The 24,285-nt window shown below is 36.0% G+C and overlaps 1 protein-coding gene across 1 annotated transcript in view; it reads left to right on the top strand.

Moving 5' to 3' along the window:
* Positions 1 to 24,285, top strand: part of LOC145258251 (sodium- and chloride-dependent glycine transporter 2-like) — a 69,623-nt gene that overhangs the window by 38,329 nt on the left and 7,009 nt on the right. Inside the window, exons 10-12 of the mRNA XM_080116226.1 lie at positions 6,456 to 6,587; positions 12,031 to 12,130; positions 14,280 to 14,380. Coding sequence (XP_079972352.1) covers positions 6,456 to 6,587; positions 12,031 to 12,130; positions 14,280 to 14,380 — 333 coding nt within the window. The remainder of the gene's footprint in view (positions 1 to 6,455; positions 6,588 to 12,030; positions 12,131 to 14,279; positions 14,381 to 24,285) is intronic.

Consider the following 24,285-nt stretch of genomic DNA (forward strand, 5'->3'; position numbering starts at 1 on the left):
TACACAAGCAAAAATAAGTTATGCTATAAATGAAATAAACCGCATTCGCAACAGATGCACGAATGAAACGGACAAGATCACCTTAATTGTAAAGTTCCATCAAACCCTACAACTAAATTGATACCCTGCAAAAACCATACAACATATTAATACACTTAAAAGAAAACAAACACACGAAATAACTAACACATGCTTTCTTAAAATACCACATTTTAATGATGAGATAACTACAGCCATACGCAAAGCCAAGAGCAAATAGATATACAACTCGCACACACGAGGCCAACGTTAAGACAGCATCTATCGTAAACCGAAACTACATCTACAACCATGCTCTTTATACAACTGCCTCATAAAAAAACACAGGATTATGCGCACGCACATATTCAGTATATCAAATTCAATGCAAAACTTGTAATGAATCATATATTGGAAATTCTATAAGACCGTCACATATCCGAATTAAAGAACACATTACCACAAAAACATCGTCATTCTTCAAACATGCGTCTCTAGAACATAATCCAAATAAAAACATTAATGTGAAAATTTTAGCAAATGATAGAAATCAGGGAAACCTCAGATTAAAAGAATCAATACTGATTGAAAAGCTAAAACCAAAAATTAATAGTAAAACAGAAAAATCTAACATATTTCTAATAAAGACGCAAACAGACAAGTATTTTCCATATACGGTCTCAGTCATAACTCATACAGCAAAAACAAAAAACAAAAAACAAAAAACAAAAACAAAACTCACTTTAATAACTACATAATCTAAACAAATTAACGAATGAAGAAATTTTCTTTTGATTAACCGTATCTAAACTAAATTTAGAATTACTTTCCCTTGATCAAATATCTATATATAAGTACAAAAAAAGTCGCCTATATTAACCGATTACATAATTATTGAAGCTCTAGAGCGTCTAATCTCATACAAAAACTTTTAAACAACGGCGACTAGTTATCTATATATCTATAAAAGTGAACATGTCTGTGTATCTGTCTGTGTACATTTCCGTACGCAATAACGCTGTCAATTTTCAGTCTATAGACTCGAAATTTGATATACAGGGTACTGAGATTTGGGAAAATCTATGTGATTGGTTTTCGGCGAGAAATTTGGCCGTTAACGGGTCAAAGTTCAAGTATTTGACCTTTGAGAACTCTACCAAACTCCTCCGCCAATTTTGGATCTAAACACTTGATATTTTAGATTTAGGTTCATTGGACATGGATCTAACATAATAACTTGATTTGAGACCAAAACAATAAATGTTAAGGGGTCATAATAGTGGTCAAATTTAAAAAAATTGACCGATTTAAAAAAAAAAAATTAAACAATGACAGTTTATAAGAATACTAGCTGTACCCGGCCATGCGTTGCTGTGGCTCAGTTTGTTAAAATGGAACACATGTGAAAGTAGAGAAAAGTTTGATTTTTTTTTCAAGAGAATGTACAAATTATTTTTTTTTTTAACAGATGTTAAGAAAATAAACAGAAAAATACTTCCATCATTAATTATGCAAAAAAATAAATAAAATACGATAAAACTTGCTGAGTATGCACTGTTTTACGGTTGTTGTAAAAATCGAACGGAAACTGAAATTTCGCTTCATTTTAATCTTTCTTAATTATTTAATTGTCCCCCCCCCAACGAATATAATCAAAACAGTAACATTCAACAATTGTACTTTATCTATATAAAACACAAAATGGGTGTTTGTATTACTGTACACATAGATTCGAAAAAGTTGTGAAAAAAAACAAAACAAATATATAACAAATAAATGTTATCAAAGCCAAGATAAGTTACTTTTCTGCCAAACTGGATAGATATATTTTTCGTGTTTTTATTCAATGTAACATATTTATTCAGCTCGAAAACCATACAGTGTTTACCGATGTATTCGAAAATTCAAGATGGCGTCTCACACCCTCATTAACACCGTAAGTATGGAAGAAGGTGTTATAAATAAAAAACTATACAAAATTTATAACATCTTTTCCCACACTTACCGTGTTAAAGAGAGAATCAGACGCCATCTTGAATGTTCCAATACATCGTTAAACACTGTATGGTTTTCGAGCTGAATAAACATGTTACATTGAATTGGGAAAAGATGTTATAAATAAACACCTTTTTCTATACTTACGGTGTTAAAGAGGGTGTGAGACGCCTTCCTGAATTTTCGAATACATCGGTAAACACTGTATGGTTTTCGAGCCGAATAAATATGTTACATTGAATAAAAACACGAAAAAGATATCCAGTTTTGCAGAAAAGTAACTGATCTTGGCTTTGAGAACATTTATTTGTTATGTATTTTTTTTTTTTTGACAACTTTTTCGAATCTATGTGTACAGTAATACAAACCCCCTTTGGAGGTTGGAACCCCCCCCCCCCACCTAAAATGTAGTTGGAAAAATCGATTTTATAGTGAGATTAAATAATGGTTAGTCTAAAAAAAGGGTGAAAAACAAAAGAAATAAGCAATTAATAATTATTACCAAAAGCAATAAATTCTACTTTTTTTTACTGGCACAAATAGAGTTTGATACACAAGTAATAGTCGTAGAGTGATAGAGTGTAAGTAAAACCTGGAATATCCGGTTGTTTCGTTTCGTTTTAACAATGGAAAGAGCAGAAAATGGAGAGAAAAGAAAGAAAGAAGGAAAGACCGAAAGGAAAGATAAAGATATTGAAGTACCCCCACCACCATCACCCATAAAGCAAAAAGACAACGAAAGGTAAGAAAGAAAGAAAGCAAAAAAGCACGTAAGGAAAGAGCGAAACGGAAGTTGTGTTTGTGTAAGTAAGTAAGTAAGTTTGGTGCGTTTCACGTAAATGTCAATTCAGGTTTTCATTAAACTTTAACCACGCGGGTTATAACGAAATCGAAGTAATGTAATTGTGAATTCAATTCCAGGTAACGGATTGTGTTCTGTTTGAATCTAATTTTATTATAATAAATGCTTTATAAATTGTGTTTATGTTTTATGCCAACCAATGGCAAAGTAAGCGTGGTTCGTTTCAGTGTAAGTCCAGTCCAGTTTTTAGATAAATTCTAACCGGTGATCGGTTTTAAATGTCTCCTGTGAACGTTCTGGTACGGTGTAAATGAGTGGCGGTGGTAGGATGAATTTGTTAGAGAGAGTTTACTTTACTACTTCCATTAAATGTAACCGATTTTTACAGTGGACTCTCACCAGACAGAATATAGGAAACTGTGATCAGCGAGATCCTTGATATGTAACAAGCCTATAACATACGGCAGATGTCGTGATTCAGTTTGTGAATGATACGGCTGCACCAAATGTATACAGGTGCAGTCCTATAAACGTCAAAGTCGGAGGGGAAAAAATGAGTTCATTTTATTTATATAGAGAAGAAGAGATAATAGAATATGAATTACTTCCCCTGGACCAGAAAACCTATAGACAAGTAAAAATTAATTACCTCCCTTGAAGATAACTGACCGAATTAAGCTTTGACCGTTTCAATTTAAACACACACACACACACACACACACACACACACACACACACACACACACACACACACACACACACACACACACAACATTTTTCAAAATCATTTAAACAACAACCCCAGTTATAACTATATTAAACAGAATTTGAATTACGTCCCTTGATCTTAACATCTATAGACTTAATTCTAAAAAAAAGAAAGGAAGGGGGAAAAAAGAATTATTTCCCCTGGACATTGATTAATCTTTGATCGTTTGGATTTAAATCTAAATAAAACAGCCATTTTGCAATTTACATCATAGAGAGAGGATTTATTTTTCCACTGACGAGTGGTTATTAGCCGAAAGGACCTTTGGAATTAAATACCACCCACAGTTAAAATTCAGGTAGATAAATGAATAAATATATATTAAAAAAATAATAAAAAAAATAAAACAAACAAACAAATTAATAATAAATGAAAAAAAAATTGAATTATTTATTATTCATAAATTTATTTATTTATCTCCTCACAACGATTGTACATTCCTGCATTGTTCTAGCCTTCTAAAAATACTTTATAATCTCTAACAATGCTTCAAGCAAACTATGCCATTCTTCTTCTTTTTCATCTTATTATTATTAATCAAATTGACGCACCGGTTCCCGCGTGATCATCGATGTTAAACAACGTTGAATCTGGTCAGTACTAAATGGGCGACCATTTAGGACTTCCGGGTGCAGTATGTGCTTATCTCCATTGTTTCCAGTCGCCCTAGACCTCTCCTTGCCACTGGACTCAAACAGTGCCGATTCAGGAGAGGTGTAGTTGTAGATTGCGCAACCCTTGCCTCACATTTACACGGACAGTTGCCCCTACGGGGGTATCCTTTGCATTTCGAAACTGAATAGAGGCATTTATTATTATTATTATTATTATTATTATTATTATTATTATTATTATTATTATTATTATTATTACCAAGGTGGCTGTTATGTTTTCAGTTCTTTTTCTTTGCCACCATGCCTGTGTAAAATTTATCACCAACCTCGCTTGATCAATCGCCATGAAACTTAGTAAAAATATCGAATAAGGTCTAACTTAGAACCGATTTAATTTTCGTATATCTGGGTTATAGCTAATGGTCACGGAAAAGGTGAGTCACACTTTGCAATATTTTCGGTTATATCAATCATAAACACTCTCTATTTGGCCCATATTGTAGCCAATGAAGTCTCGCATTTTATGAGTTTGGCCTGATGGATCTAATGTTCTTTGATAAATTTCAACCTAATCAAATATATATGTTTTAGTTATCAACTGTTATCAATGGTATACCTTCGGAAATTCCTCATATACTATGAAAAAGTAAGACTCATCCTGATGCTATGTTCTTAACTCATGTTCACAAACAATGATGAACGAAGAAAAGAGAGACAGCAATATTAATAAAATCTTGTATACTGATCGGCTTTGAGTTTAAGAGTAACAGTAAAAATTAACTGTCGAGGGTCTGTATTTCTGGTTTGACATGTTGTGAAGCGGAAAGTGAAATCACGAAAGACGTGAATCGTGACGTTGTCAAAGAAGTTAGGAAATATTTTAGTGAGAAGTGGACTGGAAGCGGGTTGGATAAGAAGAATAAAATGAGGTCTTAAGAGTTCTACTATTATATAAAAGGAACTTTGTGCATGTGTGTGTGTGTGTGTGTGTGTGCGCGCGCGCGCGTGCGTGTGCGTGTGTGAATTCGTTCCCCATGGACTCGAAAACGGCTGAGCCCATTTTTATGAAATTTCACACGAAGGTTATTTATGTGCCTGGCAGTGTTCTTAAGTAAGTTTTGTATCGGATTGTCTACGATAAGTATCGATAATCGATAATGGAAATAATCTGATTAAGGAAGAAACAGGCGATCTTAACCAAAGTTAACACCTTATACAGCCTAACATCACAAGTGCATTTGAGATATTTTATTACCAAGCTAAAAGCAACGACATATAAAATCAAAAGTAGATTCTTTGACATGATAGGGGCGCGTTCGAATGTAATGTCTTTGTTTAAAGTACAATTGCACCATGATACATGACTTCTTCATTTTAAACTTAAATTCAAGTCATTATACTACCGCACAAGCAGTCAGACCAGGCATATAAAATCAACAGTAGGTTCTTTGATATAACAGGGGTGTATTCGAAATGAATGTTTCTGTTTAGAGCACAACTGAAGCATGATATTTGACTTTTCTATTTTAAATTTAATTCGAGCCATTACATATAGAAATAATTTAATAAAATTAACAATAGGTTCTCTACAGTGCAATGTAAACTAAAACGTATTGTGAACTAAATCACTGCGAGGAGGCAGAAGCTTCCCGATGCACTGCAATGGTTCTCAACTACAGCAGGAAATCAATCGATTTGATTGAAAAATGAGCGATTTTACCGATTTCAATGACAAAAATATGGGAGCATGAAACATTCGTTGATCATCATTTAATCTCGGGCAACGTCGGACTTCCCTGCTAGTAATTAACTAAACTGAGGATGTTTTTCGTTTTTATTAACCGCGTTCGAGAAATTCTAAATATTTTATATTTGTTATACACAAGTTAACGCACAATAATGGCGTATAATGAACAAAGCAACGAGAAATAACATTCGTAATCGTATGTTAGTGTTGTATATTTTTACTCTGTTATTTTCTTTTTACAAAAGACATTAAACTATTTTAAGACTTTATTTTTGATCGATAAGTTTGCTTACCACTTATATTTGTGTACAAAACAATTAAAAACACTGTAGACACACCATGTTCCTGGTATATGTAGATATGATATATCTGCTGTCGCTATTTTCACAAAATGTTAATATTCACCACCTGAATAAATATAGGCGTTCATAATTTTATAAATGTGAAGTAATATTGGTAAGAAACAGACACAATATATCCATTATATTAAGATTGATTTTCTTTTTCTAGTTTGTTCATATTCAGGTTATACTAACTTCACTGACAGATGCATTCCCAGAAAAAATGAATAAAAGAAAGGTCATTGTGACAGGAGCACTATGCACGATAACGTTCCTACTTGGAATCCCTTGTGTTACTCAGGTAAGTTTTAAGTGTCTGATTTGAAACAGAGAATGTCACAAACTATTTCATCTATTAGCGTTACACTAAAAAACTTGTTTTAACAAATTATCATTTTTCTCAAAAGATCAAACAGAATCCAGCAGTTTTTAAAATAAACCTGCCAGTATTTGTTTTATAAGAAGGTAACACATTCAAAGTAAAAACTGTCGGCGGACATGTTTGATTTTGACTAGACCTGAAAGATATGCATTCACGAAATATTATATTGAAATAACAAAATAACTTCATAAAACTACAGGCTAAAGCAAACATATTTCTCAACTTTAAAACTGTTCAGAATTTTAAGAATAAATATGTTGAGAGAAAATAAGATTTTATTGCGTTTGGTAAGAGATATTTGTTGTACATACTTTTTCAATTTCTCAGTTGTTAACCATACTGCAAAATGATCGAAATATTTCCTAATTTCAGATGTGATAACTAAGGCTAGGACAACAGCATATTCTTATCATTGTTTTGACTCTCGTGTATGTCCGTTGATATATTATATGATTTTATTTAGAGTGATGTTGTCCTCCGTTGATTAGCTGTATCTAATTGTGTTGGATATATACTCGAGAGTAAAAACAATGATAAGAATATTCTGTTATTATAGCCCTAGTGATAACTAACTAAACATATTGATAAAACGTCTTATTAAACGTCTAAACGGTTTACTAATATTTATTTTTTTTTGAAAAGAGTCGAATTTATTAACAAAAGCAAGTCATTTTATAATAACAATATACAAATCATGTTCTGTTTCTAATCCGACCCATCTACGGTTATGGTGTAAGGTGATCTACCTATTTCGAGAATAAATGGATTTTACAAGACACAATAAATTAAGCATTGTGGTAATTCTTGATGGCAACCATTGTCACAGAATCGGAGCCTACTTTCTGTAACATAATTTGTAAAACACGTTCTCTTTATTATTATCGTCCCTTCAAAACCACAACACTGGCGACGAGGATTCAAGACTTACATCTCATTACACTAGTGTTGGCGATTTACACAACCATTACCCAAGCGTCTGTCGTACAGCGCTGGAAGCAAGGATTTCAAACACTACATCCCATAACACCGGAGGCAAAGTATGTAAACTATGTCGAACATATGCAATAAAACTTGCATAAAGAAAACCCAGATTTATGTCTACAATTCAAATATTGAATTTTGGAAAAAAAAAAAGAAAGACTTTAGGGGTATGCTCTATTTATTTGTTAATAGTAGAGTAAAGTTGAAATCATATTTAATTTTACAAATGTGTAAATTATGAAAATAAAAAGCAAATTATAATGCCGTGAAAAGAATTGAAGATAAAATTTACCGTATATATATATATAGGTTTTCTTCATATGAGGAAAGCAACTGTGGAAATGAACTATTTATTAAGTCGCCCTACAAGGACTTTTGGTTTTAACCAACCATTTGCCCGAAACATTGTCCAGCGTCGCGACCATGTAAATTTGTTTATCTTAATAAAATATTTCTTGCTCTTCTTTTATTGAACACTCTTAATAACCTCGTTAAATTTTATTAATTATCATTCTCCCATACATTTAACCGGCCCTGTCGGTGGGGCATTAGAATACGCCGACTGCCCCCCTGCAGAGGGTAAAAGTCCCTCAATTGGGGTGCTGGATATGACCTTAAACTATATCCGATGGTGAGGCCCCAGCTTGCGGGCTCTGGGGAGTGTGAAGTCACCCTTTAATTGCCATTGTTCCCAGGTCCACTCTGACCAAAAAACTTTCTTCAAAATCACCGGATTCGGCATTAAATAACCTGAAAAGGGTTGATATGCCGTAAAACAAAAACAACCAACCAACCCACCCATACATTTAACCTGGCACACACATACACATAATATGGACTGTGAAAACTTGATTGGTTTAGAAAAGTTTCAGTTGATATGAACGAAATTGGCCACATTGAAACATACGTAATTTGTAAATTACATTTAACCACGATAGATTAGCAATCTAACATTTAGTAAGGCGATATAATTCGTGGTAACCGCAACGGGACAGGAACTTTGAATTTCCTAACTGCATTCTCATCAATTACTGTCTTACAGAGGAGTAGTTGGCCGAATTGCTGAGAATGCAGTTGGCCGAAACGTCGTGAAACAACAACTAGAAGATGAAGATAATAGTCCGCATTAAATAGGCGATTTAATTATTAACCAAATTATTTATTTCAAAAACATCGCTCTTCCACAAAAGATGGAAGTGTTTGAACCATGCATGAAAGGATAGTAAAGACTATACTACGTTTTCAATCATATCTTTTTCACAACGCTAAAGGGTGTTGGGATCAAGTCAATGAAAAAGATTCCCATTCCTTTCGCTTGTCCGAAACGTTAAATGATACTCAAATTTTTTGCGTTCTATTTGAAATATTATTTAAAATAATTTTCTTTGTCGTTTTGTAAATATTGTTTAAAATATTTTCAATTTTCGTTTTATTTGAAATTTTATTTGAAATAATTGCCATTCTATTTAAAATATTACTTAAAATGATGTCCTTGTCAGATAATTTGAAATGTTATTATAAATATCACCCTTTTTGAAATGTTATCTCCATATATAATAAAAAGATTGCAGAAATTCCCCATCTAGACCAAAATACTATAGATTTGCAACAATTGATGCCAAACGCAAATTTATTATGTCTAGACTATAAACCACTATCTTATGTGACTTTAGAACGACGTTATAGATACATTTATTCGTTATATTAAAATCCTACATTACATATTAGGAGCAATATCATCACAATCACACCATCTTTAGACGAAGTAGTTTTTTTTTTATTTTTCCCTCTGAATTTAAATCCTCCTACCGCCTCCTGCATCACCGGGAAGAAATATACACATTATACCTATATTGTCCTGGCACCCTTCGTAACTGAATCATAAACTCATAGAATACCATTATCTTACTATCCTGATCCAAAAATAATAATTTCTCCCTACTCAAATGCCAACAATTCTCATTGGCTGAGAGCTAACAAATAGATTATTTCGGAATACACATCCTATTACAAAAACGAATGCGCCAGACTTTTTCAAATATGGCGGCTCTCTCTACACGAGACAATCGTTAAAAAATTAAACCACATACAACCATAATAACCGCTCATAATTAGAAATTTAAGTGCTGATACACTTACAGTTGCCTATATACTCATTAACACCATGCAACTACGCCCCTCACAAATAAATACTAACTCTGAAACAAAAAATATAACATTCATGCATATCAGTGTTTGCTTGTTCGCTTTACGAGCGGATTATCTGGAGCCAAACACGATGCGTGCAAACACGATGCGTGCTTGGTTTGATAAGCGAAAAAGTAAAAGTACTTTTTGTTTTCTCTTAGTTTGCTTTATAACCTGTTTTCTTTACCTACACACACATTTAAACCGCGCACTTACTCTCCCCCTTCCGAAACTCAATATTTTATGCATGTAGATTAAAAGCCTAATTACTTTGCCTAGGAGACCACTTCCTTGTTATATGATATATTTTAGACCAGTTGTTCTTTTTTTATTTTGGAAAAGGTAAATTATTACCTTAGTTCCGCCTCCACACTTTTCTTTAAAATGATGAAGCTTAGAGGTTTTCCACTGTACTGATTAAGACAATCTCAGTTATATTTGGCGGATACAAGTAGCTTTCGAGATATAAAGCCCTGTATTGTGCACTTTAAATTACTGTCTGCCAGATTTGTACGCACGGGCGAAGAACAAATCTAATCATCCGACCGACATTGCCACCCCCCAATTTTTTGTTGGTCCATAGTATTTGTGCGTGGGGATCCTGACGGCGATTATCAAGGTTAAATTTGAGTCAAATATTTTGACAACCAACCACTCCACTCACAAAATGGGGTGTCTATTTGAAAGCCGTTCTTAACACGGAGGTTGGGGGTTCGGACAGCAAGAACAGCTGTACTTTAATTTTTTAAGAGGTGTGGCGGCATGTTCCCACCGGGCAACGCTAGCATGTTTCCACCGGGTCCTGCTAATTTAAAATATTATCCTTTTCCATCTATTTGGAACATTATTAAAATAATTTTATTGTTTTATTTCAAATTACATTTGAAATAATTTCACTTCGGTCTATTTAAAATCTAATATATAAAATGGTATATGCCTGTATGTCTGTCTGTCTCCATATTTTTAAACTCTATCTCGTCCGAAACTAAGATTCGCAGAACAGCGCTAAGGGCGTTAAATGATCGGATATTTTACGGACCGTTCTTTTGGCCACATCTCCAGCTTTGAATACTACAGCTTTGCTTTCTGTTCTAATTCTAGCTGATGGAACCCAAATACTTTTTTATTCTTACTTTAGAAATCAAGGCTATATAATAATATATACGAAATCTGGATAAATTAAAATATCATATTTAAGTGTATTTTACGCCCGGGAAAAGCCAGTGCACATCCCCCGCTAGTATTATTTTAAATAACACCCTCGTCGTTCTGTTTAAAATATTATTTAAAATAATTTCTTTTTCGTTAAATTCAAAATTTTATTTAAAATCCACCACGCCTCAATTAAAATGAATGGCTATCGTCTTGGGGAAGCCCCATGTCTTGACAAGCTTCTTGGACTTACCTTCACCCCTGATCGGAAATGGAACATATACATCAAATATGTAGCCAAAATCGCTGGTAAAATGGTCGGATCACTCTACCACTCTAGTACGTGATTCCATTTTCTCATCACTGCAACCTCTTTCCAACAGAAGAGACGTTGCGAGCCTGTCTCTGCTCTATCAATATTTTCAGGGCAAGTGCTCGACTGAACTCCAATCTATACTACCCTCTTTCCAAACTTTTACAAAAACCACTCAACTAAATACTTTATATGATTTTCTCATCTCTCTATCTGTGACTAAATCTAAACGCAGATTCCATGAACAAAGTTTCTTTCCCAGAACTGCTCGTCTTTGGAACACTGTTCCGCTGGCCCACTTCCCGGTTGAATACAAATCCAATGTAAACAAGTTTCTGTTAAGCCATACCCGTAAATAATCAAATTCTACCCAATTTACACCATTAGTGATTACTAGGGATATGACAAGAGAATATTCTTTTCATTATTTTGACTCTCCAGTATATATTAGTTAATATCTTACGTTTTTAGATAGAGTGATGTGGTTCTCGATTGATTAACTGTGTCTAATTGTGTCGGATATATACTTGAGAGTGAAAACAATGAAAAGAATATGCTCTCGTCAGAGCCCTAGTGATTACAACACCACTATTTTACATTCATTAACCCCTATGCTCGAGTGGCTTCCGGGCCTTGATAATTGGTGACTCCCAAGTAAAAAAATAAGTTTTTTTTTCCATTCGAACTGAAATGTAATATTTAGTAAATGTTTGCTTTTTCATATTGTAGGGCGGAATGTATGTTTTACAAATTCTAGATTGGTATTGTTCCAGTATTTCGCTTCTGTTTTTTGTTTTCATGGAATCTGTTGCTGTTTGTTGGATCTATGGTAAGATTTTTCAAATATTTATTAATTAATTTAAAAGGTTCCTAAAAATTCATGGCAAAATTATTACAATATTAATCTGTTAAAATATTTATTAATCATCTACTTTTTAAATTGAATATTTATTTATTTATTGTTATGATATTGATTTAATTCTTAAGATTTTATTTATTAAAAAAATATTTAAATTGTTTTATGCTTGATTATTTATAGCAATAATACTTGGAATTATCATTTTTTTTTCTTTCATGATCCGATGTTGTCGCTCAACTATTCCACTTCCTACTGGAATAAACAGTGGGTTGTAAAGCATCATTATGTTCCATATTTTAAACATCGTTTAAAAGAACTATGGCGAAAAACTCCCATCGCCGTTATTACATCCAAATTAATTTATATGTTGCTGTAGTCTTGTAATTCAAACGAACTCAGTAGTAATTTTAACAAAAAGTGTGTAAGCAAAAGTACGTTACAGAAGTACGTATTATGATTCTGGGAGCTACAACTGCCACGAATCGCTACTCCATAACGCGTTAGATGTAACTATATTATAGTGCCTGGGTATGCCAATTATTCCATAAATAGATATATTAACCAACTCTATAAGAATAACCGTAAAAATGTAGATTAGGCCCTCAAATTATGCTGATAGTTGAAAAGAACAAGTTTATCTTGATACCGTATTTGGTGTCACTCAAACACCATGTCATCTAAAAAAATCTATTTTTAATATGATGAATGTATATTTTTGAGATTGATAATTATTTACATGTATTATTGACTATTATTTGCATCTTGGTTGTTTTTTTAGTATACATGCATTATATCAACAAAACGGAATGGACCTGGATTTATTAAAAAAAGAAATAGATTTGGTGCTATTTGCGTTTTGAATTTCTAACGGCTATGTTCATTGGGAAGCAACCCCCAACCCCCCAAAAAAACAAAAACAAAAAAAAACAAAACAAACAAACATTTTTCATTATTCACCAATAAAATCCAGAAACGCCTGAAAATGGTCGGAGGTTTCATCAGCCGAAACGTTGTGAAAAAACCCCGAACCAAGATGAGAATAATAGTCCAAATAATATAAAAATAATATTTTTTAAATCGATTTTGTAAAGGTGTAAGCTTTGAATCCCCCATTACCAGTGTTTGTATTGATTATTACCGACCTTGCAGATCGGTAATAATCAATACAAACAGAGTGATATAATTAACAAAAAGTGTATTAGCACAATTATGTTACAGAAGTAAGCGCCATTATTCTGGGGGCCATAACTGCCACGAATCTTTACCTCATAAAGTATTAGATATAACTATATTTATGGTCTCTGGGTATGTCCATTATACTGGAAATAGGTACACCAGATCACTAGTCAAATATTTTGTAATTTTCTGATAATGTTGTAAACTAGTCTATACAACATGGGTGTATATAACGTTTCGTTTGTGTCTTTGTGTGTGAAGGGGGATGCCTTGCATATGCACAAACAGCTTTATGTCATCTCTTCAACGCTAGACAAATTGGTGATTTTATATCTTATTCCTTATTCCTTCAATTATTCTTGCGGGGTTGCAATTTAACCGTTGTCCAACTCTTGACGATAACTAAACTCCATGTCTATATTTAAAACTATTTTCCTAATTCTTTGCGTCATCACCTGATGGTTTTCACATAATCTGTTTGTTATTATTACCACATTCCAACTGGCCTCTTGATTCCAAATTCTCCTACCAAGTAAAAACATAGTTGCCAGAATAGAATTACATTCTATCAAAATTTTTAAAAGGTTCAGTTGGTATTATCGAAATTACGCACTATGAAACATACATAATGTGTACATTACATTTTACCACGAAAGACCAGCGATCTAAAATTTAGTAAGGCAATATAATTGTTAAATCAAATTATTTATTTAAAAAACACCGCTCTTCCACGAAAGATGGAAGTGTTTGAATTTTAGATGAATGTATAGTAAGGACTGCACTACGTTTTCCTCGCTAGAATTCCCAATACATATTTTCTAAACATTCTATTTTTCCTAACATCAACAACTATCATAATGATAATCGTTCAGGTTACTTGACATTCCCCGGCAGTGTTCTATATAACAATACCAATTTTCTGTTACTTTGATTTTTTTTTTAGGTATTACAAGATTTTTTGATGATATAACATTGATGTTAGGCTATAAACCATATGCCTGCTGGAAACTGTTGTGCAAATTTGTTGCTCCTTTATCTACATTGGTAAGAAAAATTGGACTATCTATTTATTGTATTATCAATCAATTTTATTATCGATTAAAAGTATTATCCATTATTATATATATTAAATAATTATTTTAATCCATCGTTCTTTGCTTTCAAAATAAACAACATAAAAAAGTCAATTTCTGCTATTAACACAAAATAACATTTCTCAGTATTGCCTTGCCCCAAAGTGCAATATATATATGCAGCCAGGAGAGAAGAAATACACCGTAGTCTGACGAATATAGATCATATATACGTTTCGGATAACAGAAAATTTATCATGAGACCATAAACTGCCACGTTGTATTCAAATCTCTTCACTATGAAGTTTCCTCAAATTTTCTTTGCAAACAAGACAATGTTTACATAATCGTCAATATCCTTATCCTCTCTTCCTTCTCATCATCATCAGATAAACTTGTGGGGAGTAATGATTTCTTATGCTTAAAGAGAAATTAAAAATCAGAGAATCTTAATTAGTGTCTAATTACTCTAGATCAAATAAAAATCTATTTGCATTTTCAAACGGAGGTTGTGCCCATATTATATTCCTAAAATCCTTGAAAATCATCAAAGAAAACTGAAATTTTGGAATATTAATAAATATTGATTTTTAATACCTATTTTAAAACTTGACAAAATAAGAATTTTCACAAAGTGCTTTCACTCCTGTTGTTGCAGAAGGAAAAAGAAAGGGGGGAAAACAAATCAAACGAACAGAAGTCTTACCGCGTGTGTGTCGAGCGAGGTTGGGTGAAAGAGAGAAAGAGAAATCAAGATGACGTCCATAGATTTAAAAGGTGTGCTCTGGTGGAAGTCACGCGAAATCACACGGGAGACATGTATAAACGGAGTTGACAGGTTAGATCGGGGAGAGGTAGAAAGAGAAGGTTGGTGACAGCGGGGATCTTGAACCCGGCGGTTGATGGCTTGCAAAGATGAATTTCTTTTTCTTTTTTTTATTTCTTTAATTTTGTTGTCCTAAATCAAGAACACTTCAAGCTATTTCGGCTATGGTTACCGGCCTGAACAACATGATAAAGACGTTCAGTGGCGAAGGCGATGTGGTGGCTTGGTTAAAGAAAGTGGACCTAGTGGCAAAGCTTCAAAAGATAGGCGACGTTGCCACAGTGATACCGTTGTTCCTGAAGGGTGACGTTAGCCCTATATTTGGAGCTGAGCTCCCGTGAACAGGAGGACGCTGAGACGATCATAGCCAGATTGATCCAAACATTTGCGGAAGGGCCGTTTGAGGCGTACAACAAATTAAAAGAGAAGAGGTGGACGGGGTAATCCGTCGACGTGTATGCAAATGAAGTAAAAAGATTGGTGGAACTTGCAGGAATTTGGAGACAGGTCGCGAATCACGTAGCAAAGATGGCATTCGTTGCTGAGTTCTCAGAGGAGATTTACAAGAGGCTGCAGCAGTTTCCAGGTGTCGAGACTTTGGAGGTGAGTGATCTGCTTCCAACTGCAAGGATATTAGTGAGCACTCAACTCTCTGGGGCCGTAGGAACGGTGGCAACAGCGCGGAAGGATGAGAGCAAAAGCCGCCTGAGACCACGAGGCGCATGTTTCGGAGAGACTGCAGGAAGCTCTTAGAAAGTGGACAGATGGATCGAGGAGGGTATCCTGTTGCCGTGGACGAATGACGTTGAATCGGGCATCTTGCCATTAATGGCCGTTCTGCAACCAACAAAAGGAAAGGTCAGACCAGTACTAGATTTCCGAAAATTGAACCGACACGTCAAGTGCCATACTGGGGGAGAGAACTTGAATGCCTACTAGACACTGTCCTCGAGTGTCTAGTAGGCCTCTCTAGGTCTCTCTGTACAGGAATTTGTTAGAACAACCTGACATGAAGATACTTTTTTCTATAGAAGTAAACCCTGACCAAATATTCAAAATCAAAAAAAGTATTTGCTGCCTAAATAAGATCTACTCACTATGGCTGACACACATTAGTATTTATGAGGAATGGTGCACTTTCTCCAAGTGATGTTACCTCAAGTAATAGTACGAAGCTGGATAATCCACCAGACTAGATAAATTCTTGTCCTGGAATCCAGTAAGACCAAGAGACCAAAATGAAATATATAATACAACGTATGAAAATGGTTAATTGGGGAGAGGAAAATTATGCTATTAACTTCTTTACTAACTCAGTGTTTGAGAAATAAAGAACTTAAATGGAACATTCGAATATCTATGTATCTCATATATAGATTTCAAGTGTTAGCCCTAGGTTGTGGGCCCCTTGATCTCTGAGAACTTCGACAAGTAAAATAAACCAAGAGGGGTGACGCTATAGATATATGCAGTGAGACCACCAGAGAATGGAGGCAAATGAACGGTGCCTCTTAGTTGGCCGATCTAAAATCTGCCTATTTGCACTCCGCGTTGCCAAGAAACTCTGGAAGTACCAGTTGGTCAGATATAAAGGCAGAAACTACTGCCTTACGAGGGTGGGGGTCGGGATGAACTCGGCACTCAAGATAATGGGGAAAGGAGATGGCACCGTGAGCTCATATATTGACGACATCCTCGTGAATGAAACTCTGGTAACTGTAAAGGAGATGGTGGTTCACTTGAAGAAGTTCGGGTTGGTTGCCAAGGCACCGGAAGAATTGGATGGGGGAGTGGCTTTGAGACTAAAGCTGATACGAAATTTGTCGGGCGGCCTGGAATTTCGAAGGGGAAACGAGATCCCACAAATGAAAGAAGAGCTCAACAAGCGGGAGATTTTTTCAATATGCAGCAGGCTGATTGGACATTACCACATTGCCGGGTGGCTTAGACCAGCGTGCAGCTACATCAAGAGGCATGCCGAAAGTAGAGGATGGGATGGTAGAGTGGGAGAAAGAACGACCGCCTTGATTGAAGAGGTTCTGAAAGAAGTGGAAAGGCAAGACCCAGTTCGGGGAATGTGGAACGTGCTGCGAACACGGGATGGAGTCGTGTGGTGTTATGCAAGCAGTATTGCAACAGGGGTCGTCTTGGAAGTGGGTGCAGTGGTTGCGGCGGATGCAGCCCGGCTAAGGAAGAAGGATGATGCTAGCCACATCAATGTAGCAGAATTGGATGTAGTTACCAAAGGAGTTAATCTGGCCTTAAAATGAAGCCTACGTGACATCTGTGGTAAAACAGACTCTGCCACTGTGTTTGCTTGGCTGAAATCGATGATTTCACATGACTAAAGGATAAGAACGAAAGGGGCAGCAGAGATGCTACTGAAGCGCAGGCTCGGGATACTGGCTTAGCTAATGCAGGAGTTTTCTTTGAAGTTGAGCTGATGCTCTCACAAGAGTGAGAAAAAGCTGGCTTGTTCCAACAAAAGAGCATATTGCTGCAGTGGATAACTCTGGGGGTACGATAGTTGCACAATCCGCAACATATGCGGGGTGAGAGGACATTGTACCTAGTGAGAAAAGTTGATCCGAGTGTCCCAAAGGAATAAGTGAAGCAAGTGGTCAGGGCTTGTGATAAGTTTAAGTCAAGTGACCCTGCTCCAAGGGCACACAAAGCTGGAGAACTAGGTGTGACTGGGACCTGGGAAAGACTCGCAGTTCGTCACCCATTACAGGGGTGGGCTTTACATGACAATAATTGACTGTGGTCCCGGGCGCTTTGCCCCATGGGAAAGGCTTTGAGGTGAAACGGGCGGTGAGATAGCAGCAGCCCTTGATGTGATGTTTCTGGAGCGTGGTCCGGTGGAAGAGCTTCTAACCGACAACGATACTGCGTTTAGGTCGCCAACAGTTGCAGATGTACTAAAGAAATGGAATGTCCGTCAATTCTTTAGAGCTGCCTATAGACCCAGTGGCAATGGATTGTGTAACGAAACCACCGGACAATAAAGGCAGAGGCAGAGAGAGAGAACACCTCCCTGAGCAAGCTGTCTACTGGTACAATATGTCGCCTAGATCGGGGCAAGAGCAAGGGACAGTTCCACACCTGTCAATATTCAAATACTCTTGGAGGCATATTAGGGTTGAGCCGGCAAGCAGGGAGATGGAGACAAAAGGGACCATCAAACTCGGTGATGAAGTATGGGTGAAACTCCCAGGGGCGCGATGTATCACACAGTGGAGCAGAGGACGCGTAACTGGGAATAGTACTAGCAACAACATTGCGGTAGACGGAGTACCGAGACATATTCTTGATATTAGGCCAGTGGAAAATGAAACGGTGGAAAGCGATGTGCAACGATGTGCAGCGGGAGGATGGCGAGACACCCCGGAGATCAAGTAGGGAAAGACGACGGCCACAGTGGATGAGAGATTACGAAATGTGATCTAGAGACCAGGGAGGCATATTATTTAAAGTTAGCAGAAGGGGGAAAAAATGGAAAACGATCAAACGGAAGTCTTACTGCGTGTGTGTCGGGCGAGGTTGGGCGAAAGAGAGAGAGAGAGAGAGAGAGAGAGAGAGAGAGAGAGAGAGAGAGAGAGAGAGAGAGAGAGAGAAATCAAGATGGCGCCCATAGTTTTCAAAAATGTGCTTTGGTGGAAGTCACGCGAAATCACACGAAACACGCGGGAGACATGTATAAAAGAAGTTTATAGGTTAGGTCGGGGAGAGGTAGAGAGAAGGAGGTTGGTGACAGTGGTGATCTCGAACCCGGCAGTTGTCGGCTTGCAAAGACGAATTCCTTTTTCTTTTTTTTTTATCTCTTTAATTTTTTTTATCCTAAACCAAGAACACTTCAACTCACTTATACCACATTTGAATTGAAACTAAATTAGACAAAAAATATCCCACATTACGACCGTTTACACCACGCAGCTGTTTTACAAAATGTATAATGAGCGGTTGATTAGTTTAACTTTGATTTTTTTTTTGGATACAAGTATATGCACACGCCTAACTTTATATAGATAGAGATATGGCACATTTTTAACATGTTTTACCTCTTTCATTTAAAAAGACCATTTTTACATTTGAATATTAATCATGGTACGTCATATGTCATAGTTTCCATCTCGTTCATTATTAGACATCATGCTCTAAATATGTGCGCTATATGTGATATTGGTCATGTTTTTAAATGTTCAACCCTATTTTTTCCATAACATTTCTTTTTGAAGTCCCATGGCGTTTTCTACATCAATCCTCGTTTCTACAAACCAACCATGTGCGGTCTTGTATAATATATCGGAACGAAGATATTAGTAGTTCAAATCTGCTCATGGTATGCCTGCAAGTTGTTGCGATGAAAAAAGGGGTCTGATCTTAAAGATGAGAAAAATACATGTTGAGTGCATGTACTTTATGTTTCTATGTATGTGTGATAGTGCACCTTGCCCCTCTCCTGGAAGTAAACACTATCTCCATGACAGAACCACAGGTAAAACAATTATGGGCTTGGTGTGGCCACAAACACCACAATATGAAAAATGTATAAATTATAAGCAATGTGGGGCCCAGAAGAAAGATCTGAGTGTCACGATCGGCAGGTGCTCCCTCGGTGGCCAGCATGGGGGATGCGATCATCATCCTGCGAATGTTGGTCCGCCTTCTAATTTAAGCTACAAAAATATCACAGACACTGAGCAGGTAAGTATCCTCTCTAATTTCAGGTGCCAAAATAATAACGAAATACAGAGAAGCCAAACTCATCATCAAAAACCAAAAGAAAGAAATGGACAACGAAAGAGAATAGATTGATAATGGAATGAACAGAATACAGAAGCCACCCCAAAGAAAACGGTTATCTGAAACGGATGAAAACGTAGTGGGACATGTTCAGTGAATACCGTACAACTGAACAAAGAATTGCAGACCAAGCGCGACCTTTTCTCAGAAGATGGATTTCTAATTTAGAAATACTCGAAATACAACAAAGGATAAATGATAGAAAAAACATTCTCACTGGAATCTCGCACATGGAAAATACACTATAGATGACCAGCAAAATATAAACACAATATACAACAGTAAGACAGAGATCTATGAATCAACAGAACTAAATAAGTAAGACGGAGATCTATGAATCAACTAATTTAGATTGATCTATGAATCAATCTAAATAAGTAAGACGGAGATCTATGAATCAACAGAACTAAATGAGAATGAAACAGATGTAGAAAACATCATACAACTTATGACGCAAGAAGAAACAACACTCACATCCCCACATATCGAAACTCCAGATATAGAAGACGTGTAAAATGCGGACACAAGGAATATGGAGATCGAGATCTGTGAAACAACAGGGTTTCAGAAGAATGAAGTAAACAGCAGGCAAAAAACAACGCTCCCATCCCAAAAGAACCAAAAGTAAAAAAAAAAAAAAAAAATGAGAAGGTGAACAAACTTCCACCATACATCCTGAACAGATACAATTACAGACTTAATTTATTTTGTGCATTAAGTAAAAAGTTCAAAGTAAAAAAAAAAGACGAGGAAAGAAAATGGGCCACTAAAAACTGGATGGTGGAAACTTAAGAAAGAAGTTAAAAGCGATAAATAAAAGAAAACTGAAGAAGATGGAAATGTAGAAATGTGACTAGCAGGAAGAGGCTTAAAAAAGACAGGAAAAATTGAAGCAAAAAATAGCAGCAAAAGAAGAGAAGTAAGGATGATACAAATACAAAACTAAATACAAGTACAAACAAACAAAAAACATTTGAAAGCAATGAAGGCCAATTTTATCAAAATGTGAACGGAGGAAGAACGAGGACAGAACAACCAGACCCGACAGAAACAAAACTTTACTGGAACCAGAAATGTAACGAGCGACAGGATCATAATAGAAATGCTGAATGGCTGAAACACATGAAAGAAGAATCGTAGCAAATTGAAGAACGGACAGAATGAAATCGGAAAGGAAACCCTCAAGGAAAATGACAAACTGGAGACGCAATACATGGCTATTGGTTTAAACATTCATGGCACTACATGAAAGACTACTTCAGAACCTGAAATCCAAGAAGCACAAGTACCAGAACGGATGACCAAAAGTTAAACCAATATTGGCGCAAAAAAAAAAAAAAAAAAAACACACACACACACACACGCACACACACGCACACACACGCACACACACATAGAAAGGAACCCTCCAGCAACTACAGGTCTGTTACATGTTTACTTACAATGAGGAAAATACTAACAGCACAGCTGAGAAAAATTATCAGTCCTTACATAACCGCAGACTACTTCCTGAGGAAAAGAAGAGATGGCAAAAAGGAAAACGAGGAAAACATAAACTATCATAGATAGACCAAAGGATCCTGAATAAGGTTAAAAGTAGAAAAAAAAGAACGGCCATGGCGTGGATGGACTACAAGAAAGCATATTACAAAATTCCGCAAGCATTGATAACTGAATGCCTGAGAATGTACAAAATATCAAGCAAGATTATCAATTTAATAGAAAATGAAATAAAAATATGGAGACCTGTCAGATCGTAGATTTTGCTGTTCCAGCAGACCACAGAGTGAAAATCAAGGAGACAGAGAAGCGGAGCAAACACACTGAACTAGCCAGAGAGCTTAAAAGGATCTGTAAAATAAAGAAATTGTGGATACCAATAATAGTAAAAGCGCCAGGAACAATACAAATACTTTGAAAAGAGAATGTGAGAGCTTGGAATGAGATAGGTAGCTTCACCAAAGCTGGTTGTATCGGGCTGCCGGGTCCTTGGTGTCAAGGCCCGCCTTGTCGCCTGCCAACAGCGTTAGGAAGCTCTACCGTTGGGATCTTGCTTGATTTTGGAGTTTTCCTTCTTCTTCTTCTTCTTCTTCTTCTTCTTCTTCTTCTTCTTCTTATTATTATTATTATTGGCTCACATGATGCTTTCACACAGGTCATCATAGGTCTGATTGAAAACCTGAGGTGTTTCCTGGAAGCTGAGTGACAACAAGTCTCCCCAGACGTCCAGCACGGTCCACATCCTTCGATAGCATTTGCAAATAAATTTGCGTTATCGTAACAGCCTCTCACCATTGATTTCTCGCTGGCAGCGACCATTTGGTCTGTACTGGAATTTGAGTGGCACTAAGCCTCCCCAAGGTCTCAGTTCTCTTTGCGCTTATCCAGCGGGGGTCTGGTCAGCGCTCTTTCCTCAGTCTTTTCCCTCCTCCTTGATGCTTCCCGGCTTTTTATGGGAAGGACGGTGATAGGGCAATGGAAGGGGATGCGTGATGGGGATGTAGAACTTGTTGATATGCAGCTTCATTGTTCTTCATTCCCTGTAACGCTTCTTCATGCTTTGTCTCTTCAGCAAGTTGTCTGACTCACGCATGTGGTTCATGTGTATTATTCTCCGCATTCAAGGCTTTTCCTTAATATTTCAGCCGTTTTCTTATCGTTAGTCGTTGTATCTTTGCAGCCATTTCCCTGGTTCCAATTTCTCCTATCATTTTTTCAAAGTTTTTTGGGATTGTTCCTAGTGCTCCTACTATTATAGGTATTATTTTGGTTTTCTTCATCCTCCAAACCCCCTTTAACTCTCTGGCTAGCTCTGTCTATTTGCTCCGTTTCTCCTTTTCTTTCATACTTATCCTGTGGTCAGCTGGGTCAGCAAAATTTACGATTTGACAAGATTTTTCTTTCTTGTTAATTATTCTTCTTGCTTGGGTGGCTTGTCCAACTGTATGTCCATGTCCCATAGGATTTTGTGGTTCTCGTTTTAGAGTACTGTTGTGGGCTTATGCTTGTACCATTTATCTGTTCGCTCAAAATGCAGCTGTTTGCACAATTCCCAGTGCAACGCCCTCCCCACTTGGTCGTGCCAGTTTTTGTATTCCTTTTGGCCATTCACTTACTATATGGTTTATCGCTTTGTCTCTTTGTCCACAGAGACTGCATTTGCTGTTTCTCGTGTTTTATCGATCTTTGCTTTGATATGGTTGGTTCTTATCGAGTTATCTTGTGTTGCAGTTATTAGGGATTCAGTTTCTCGGTTACATGGACTTTTCGCATCCATGTCCAAGTGTTTTCGTTATTCTCATCTTTTGTCATTCTTATAAATCTTCCGTGGAGTTGTTTCTCTTCTCATAATAATAATAATAATAATAATAATAATAATAATAATAATAATAATAATAATAATAATAATAACTAGCGGGACCTGTGGAAATTCCACAGGAGACTGATTCATATGTAATATATTGATGTTGCCATTCTGTAGATATTCAGCGTAAATGGAGACGCTCTGATATTATTGTAGCTTTTTTGTTAAAACTGCAAAACTATTTATCTAAGCTAGCAGGGACGCCCGGCAAAGCCCGATCGTCAAGTATGCTTAAATATTATATCTTAATTCTTGCAGATTTCGTATATATTATTACAGAGTTAAAGTTATATATATATATATATATATATATATATATATATATATGTATATATATATATATGTATATATATATACATATATATATATATATATGTATATATATATATCTATAAAAGTGAACGTGTCTGCCTGTGTGTCTGTCTGTGTGTCTGTGTGTCTGTCTGTCTGTCTGTGTACATTTCCCTACGCAATAACTCTGTCAATTTTTAGTCTATAGACTCGAAATTTGAAATACCGGGTACTGAGATTTGGGAAAATCGATGTGACGGGTGTCAGCCAGAAATTTGGCTGTTAAGGGGTCAAATTTCAACGATTTGACCTTTAAGAACTCTACCAAACTCCTCCGACAATTTTGGGTCTAGACACTTGAAATTTTAGATATAGGTTCCTTGAACATGGATCTAACTTAATAAAGTGATTTGAGCCCGAAACAATAAATTTTGAGGGGTCATAATAGGGGTCAAAGTTTTAAAAAATTAACCATTTTTTTTGTTTTTTTCTTTTTTTGCACAGCATACACCTCCAAACACCCGAGCAACGCCGGGCACCCCTGCTAGTATATATATATATATATATATATATATATATATATATATAT

The sequence above is a fragment of the Euprymna scolopes genome, chromosome 33, assembly GCF_053919585.1.
Source record: "Euprymna scolopes isolate OS-2025 chromosome 33, ASM5391958v1, whole genome shotgun sequence".
NCBI classification, from domain to species: domain Eukaryota; kingdom Metazoa; phylum Mollusca; class Cephalopoda; order Sepiida; family Sepiolidae; genus Euprymna; species Euprymna scolopes.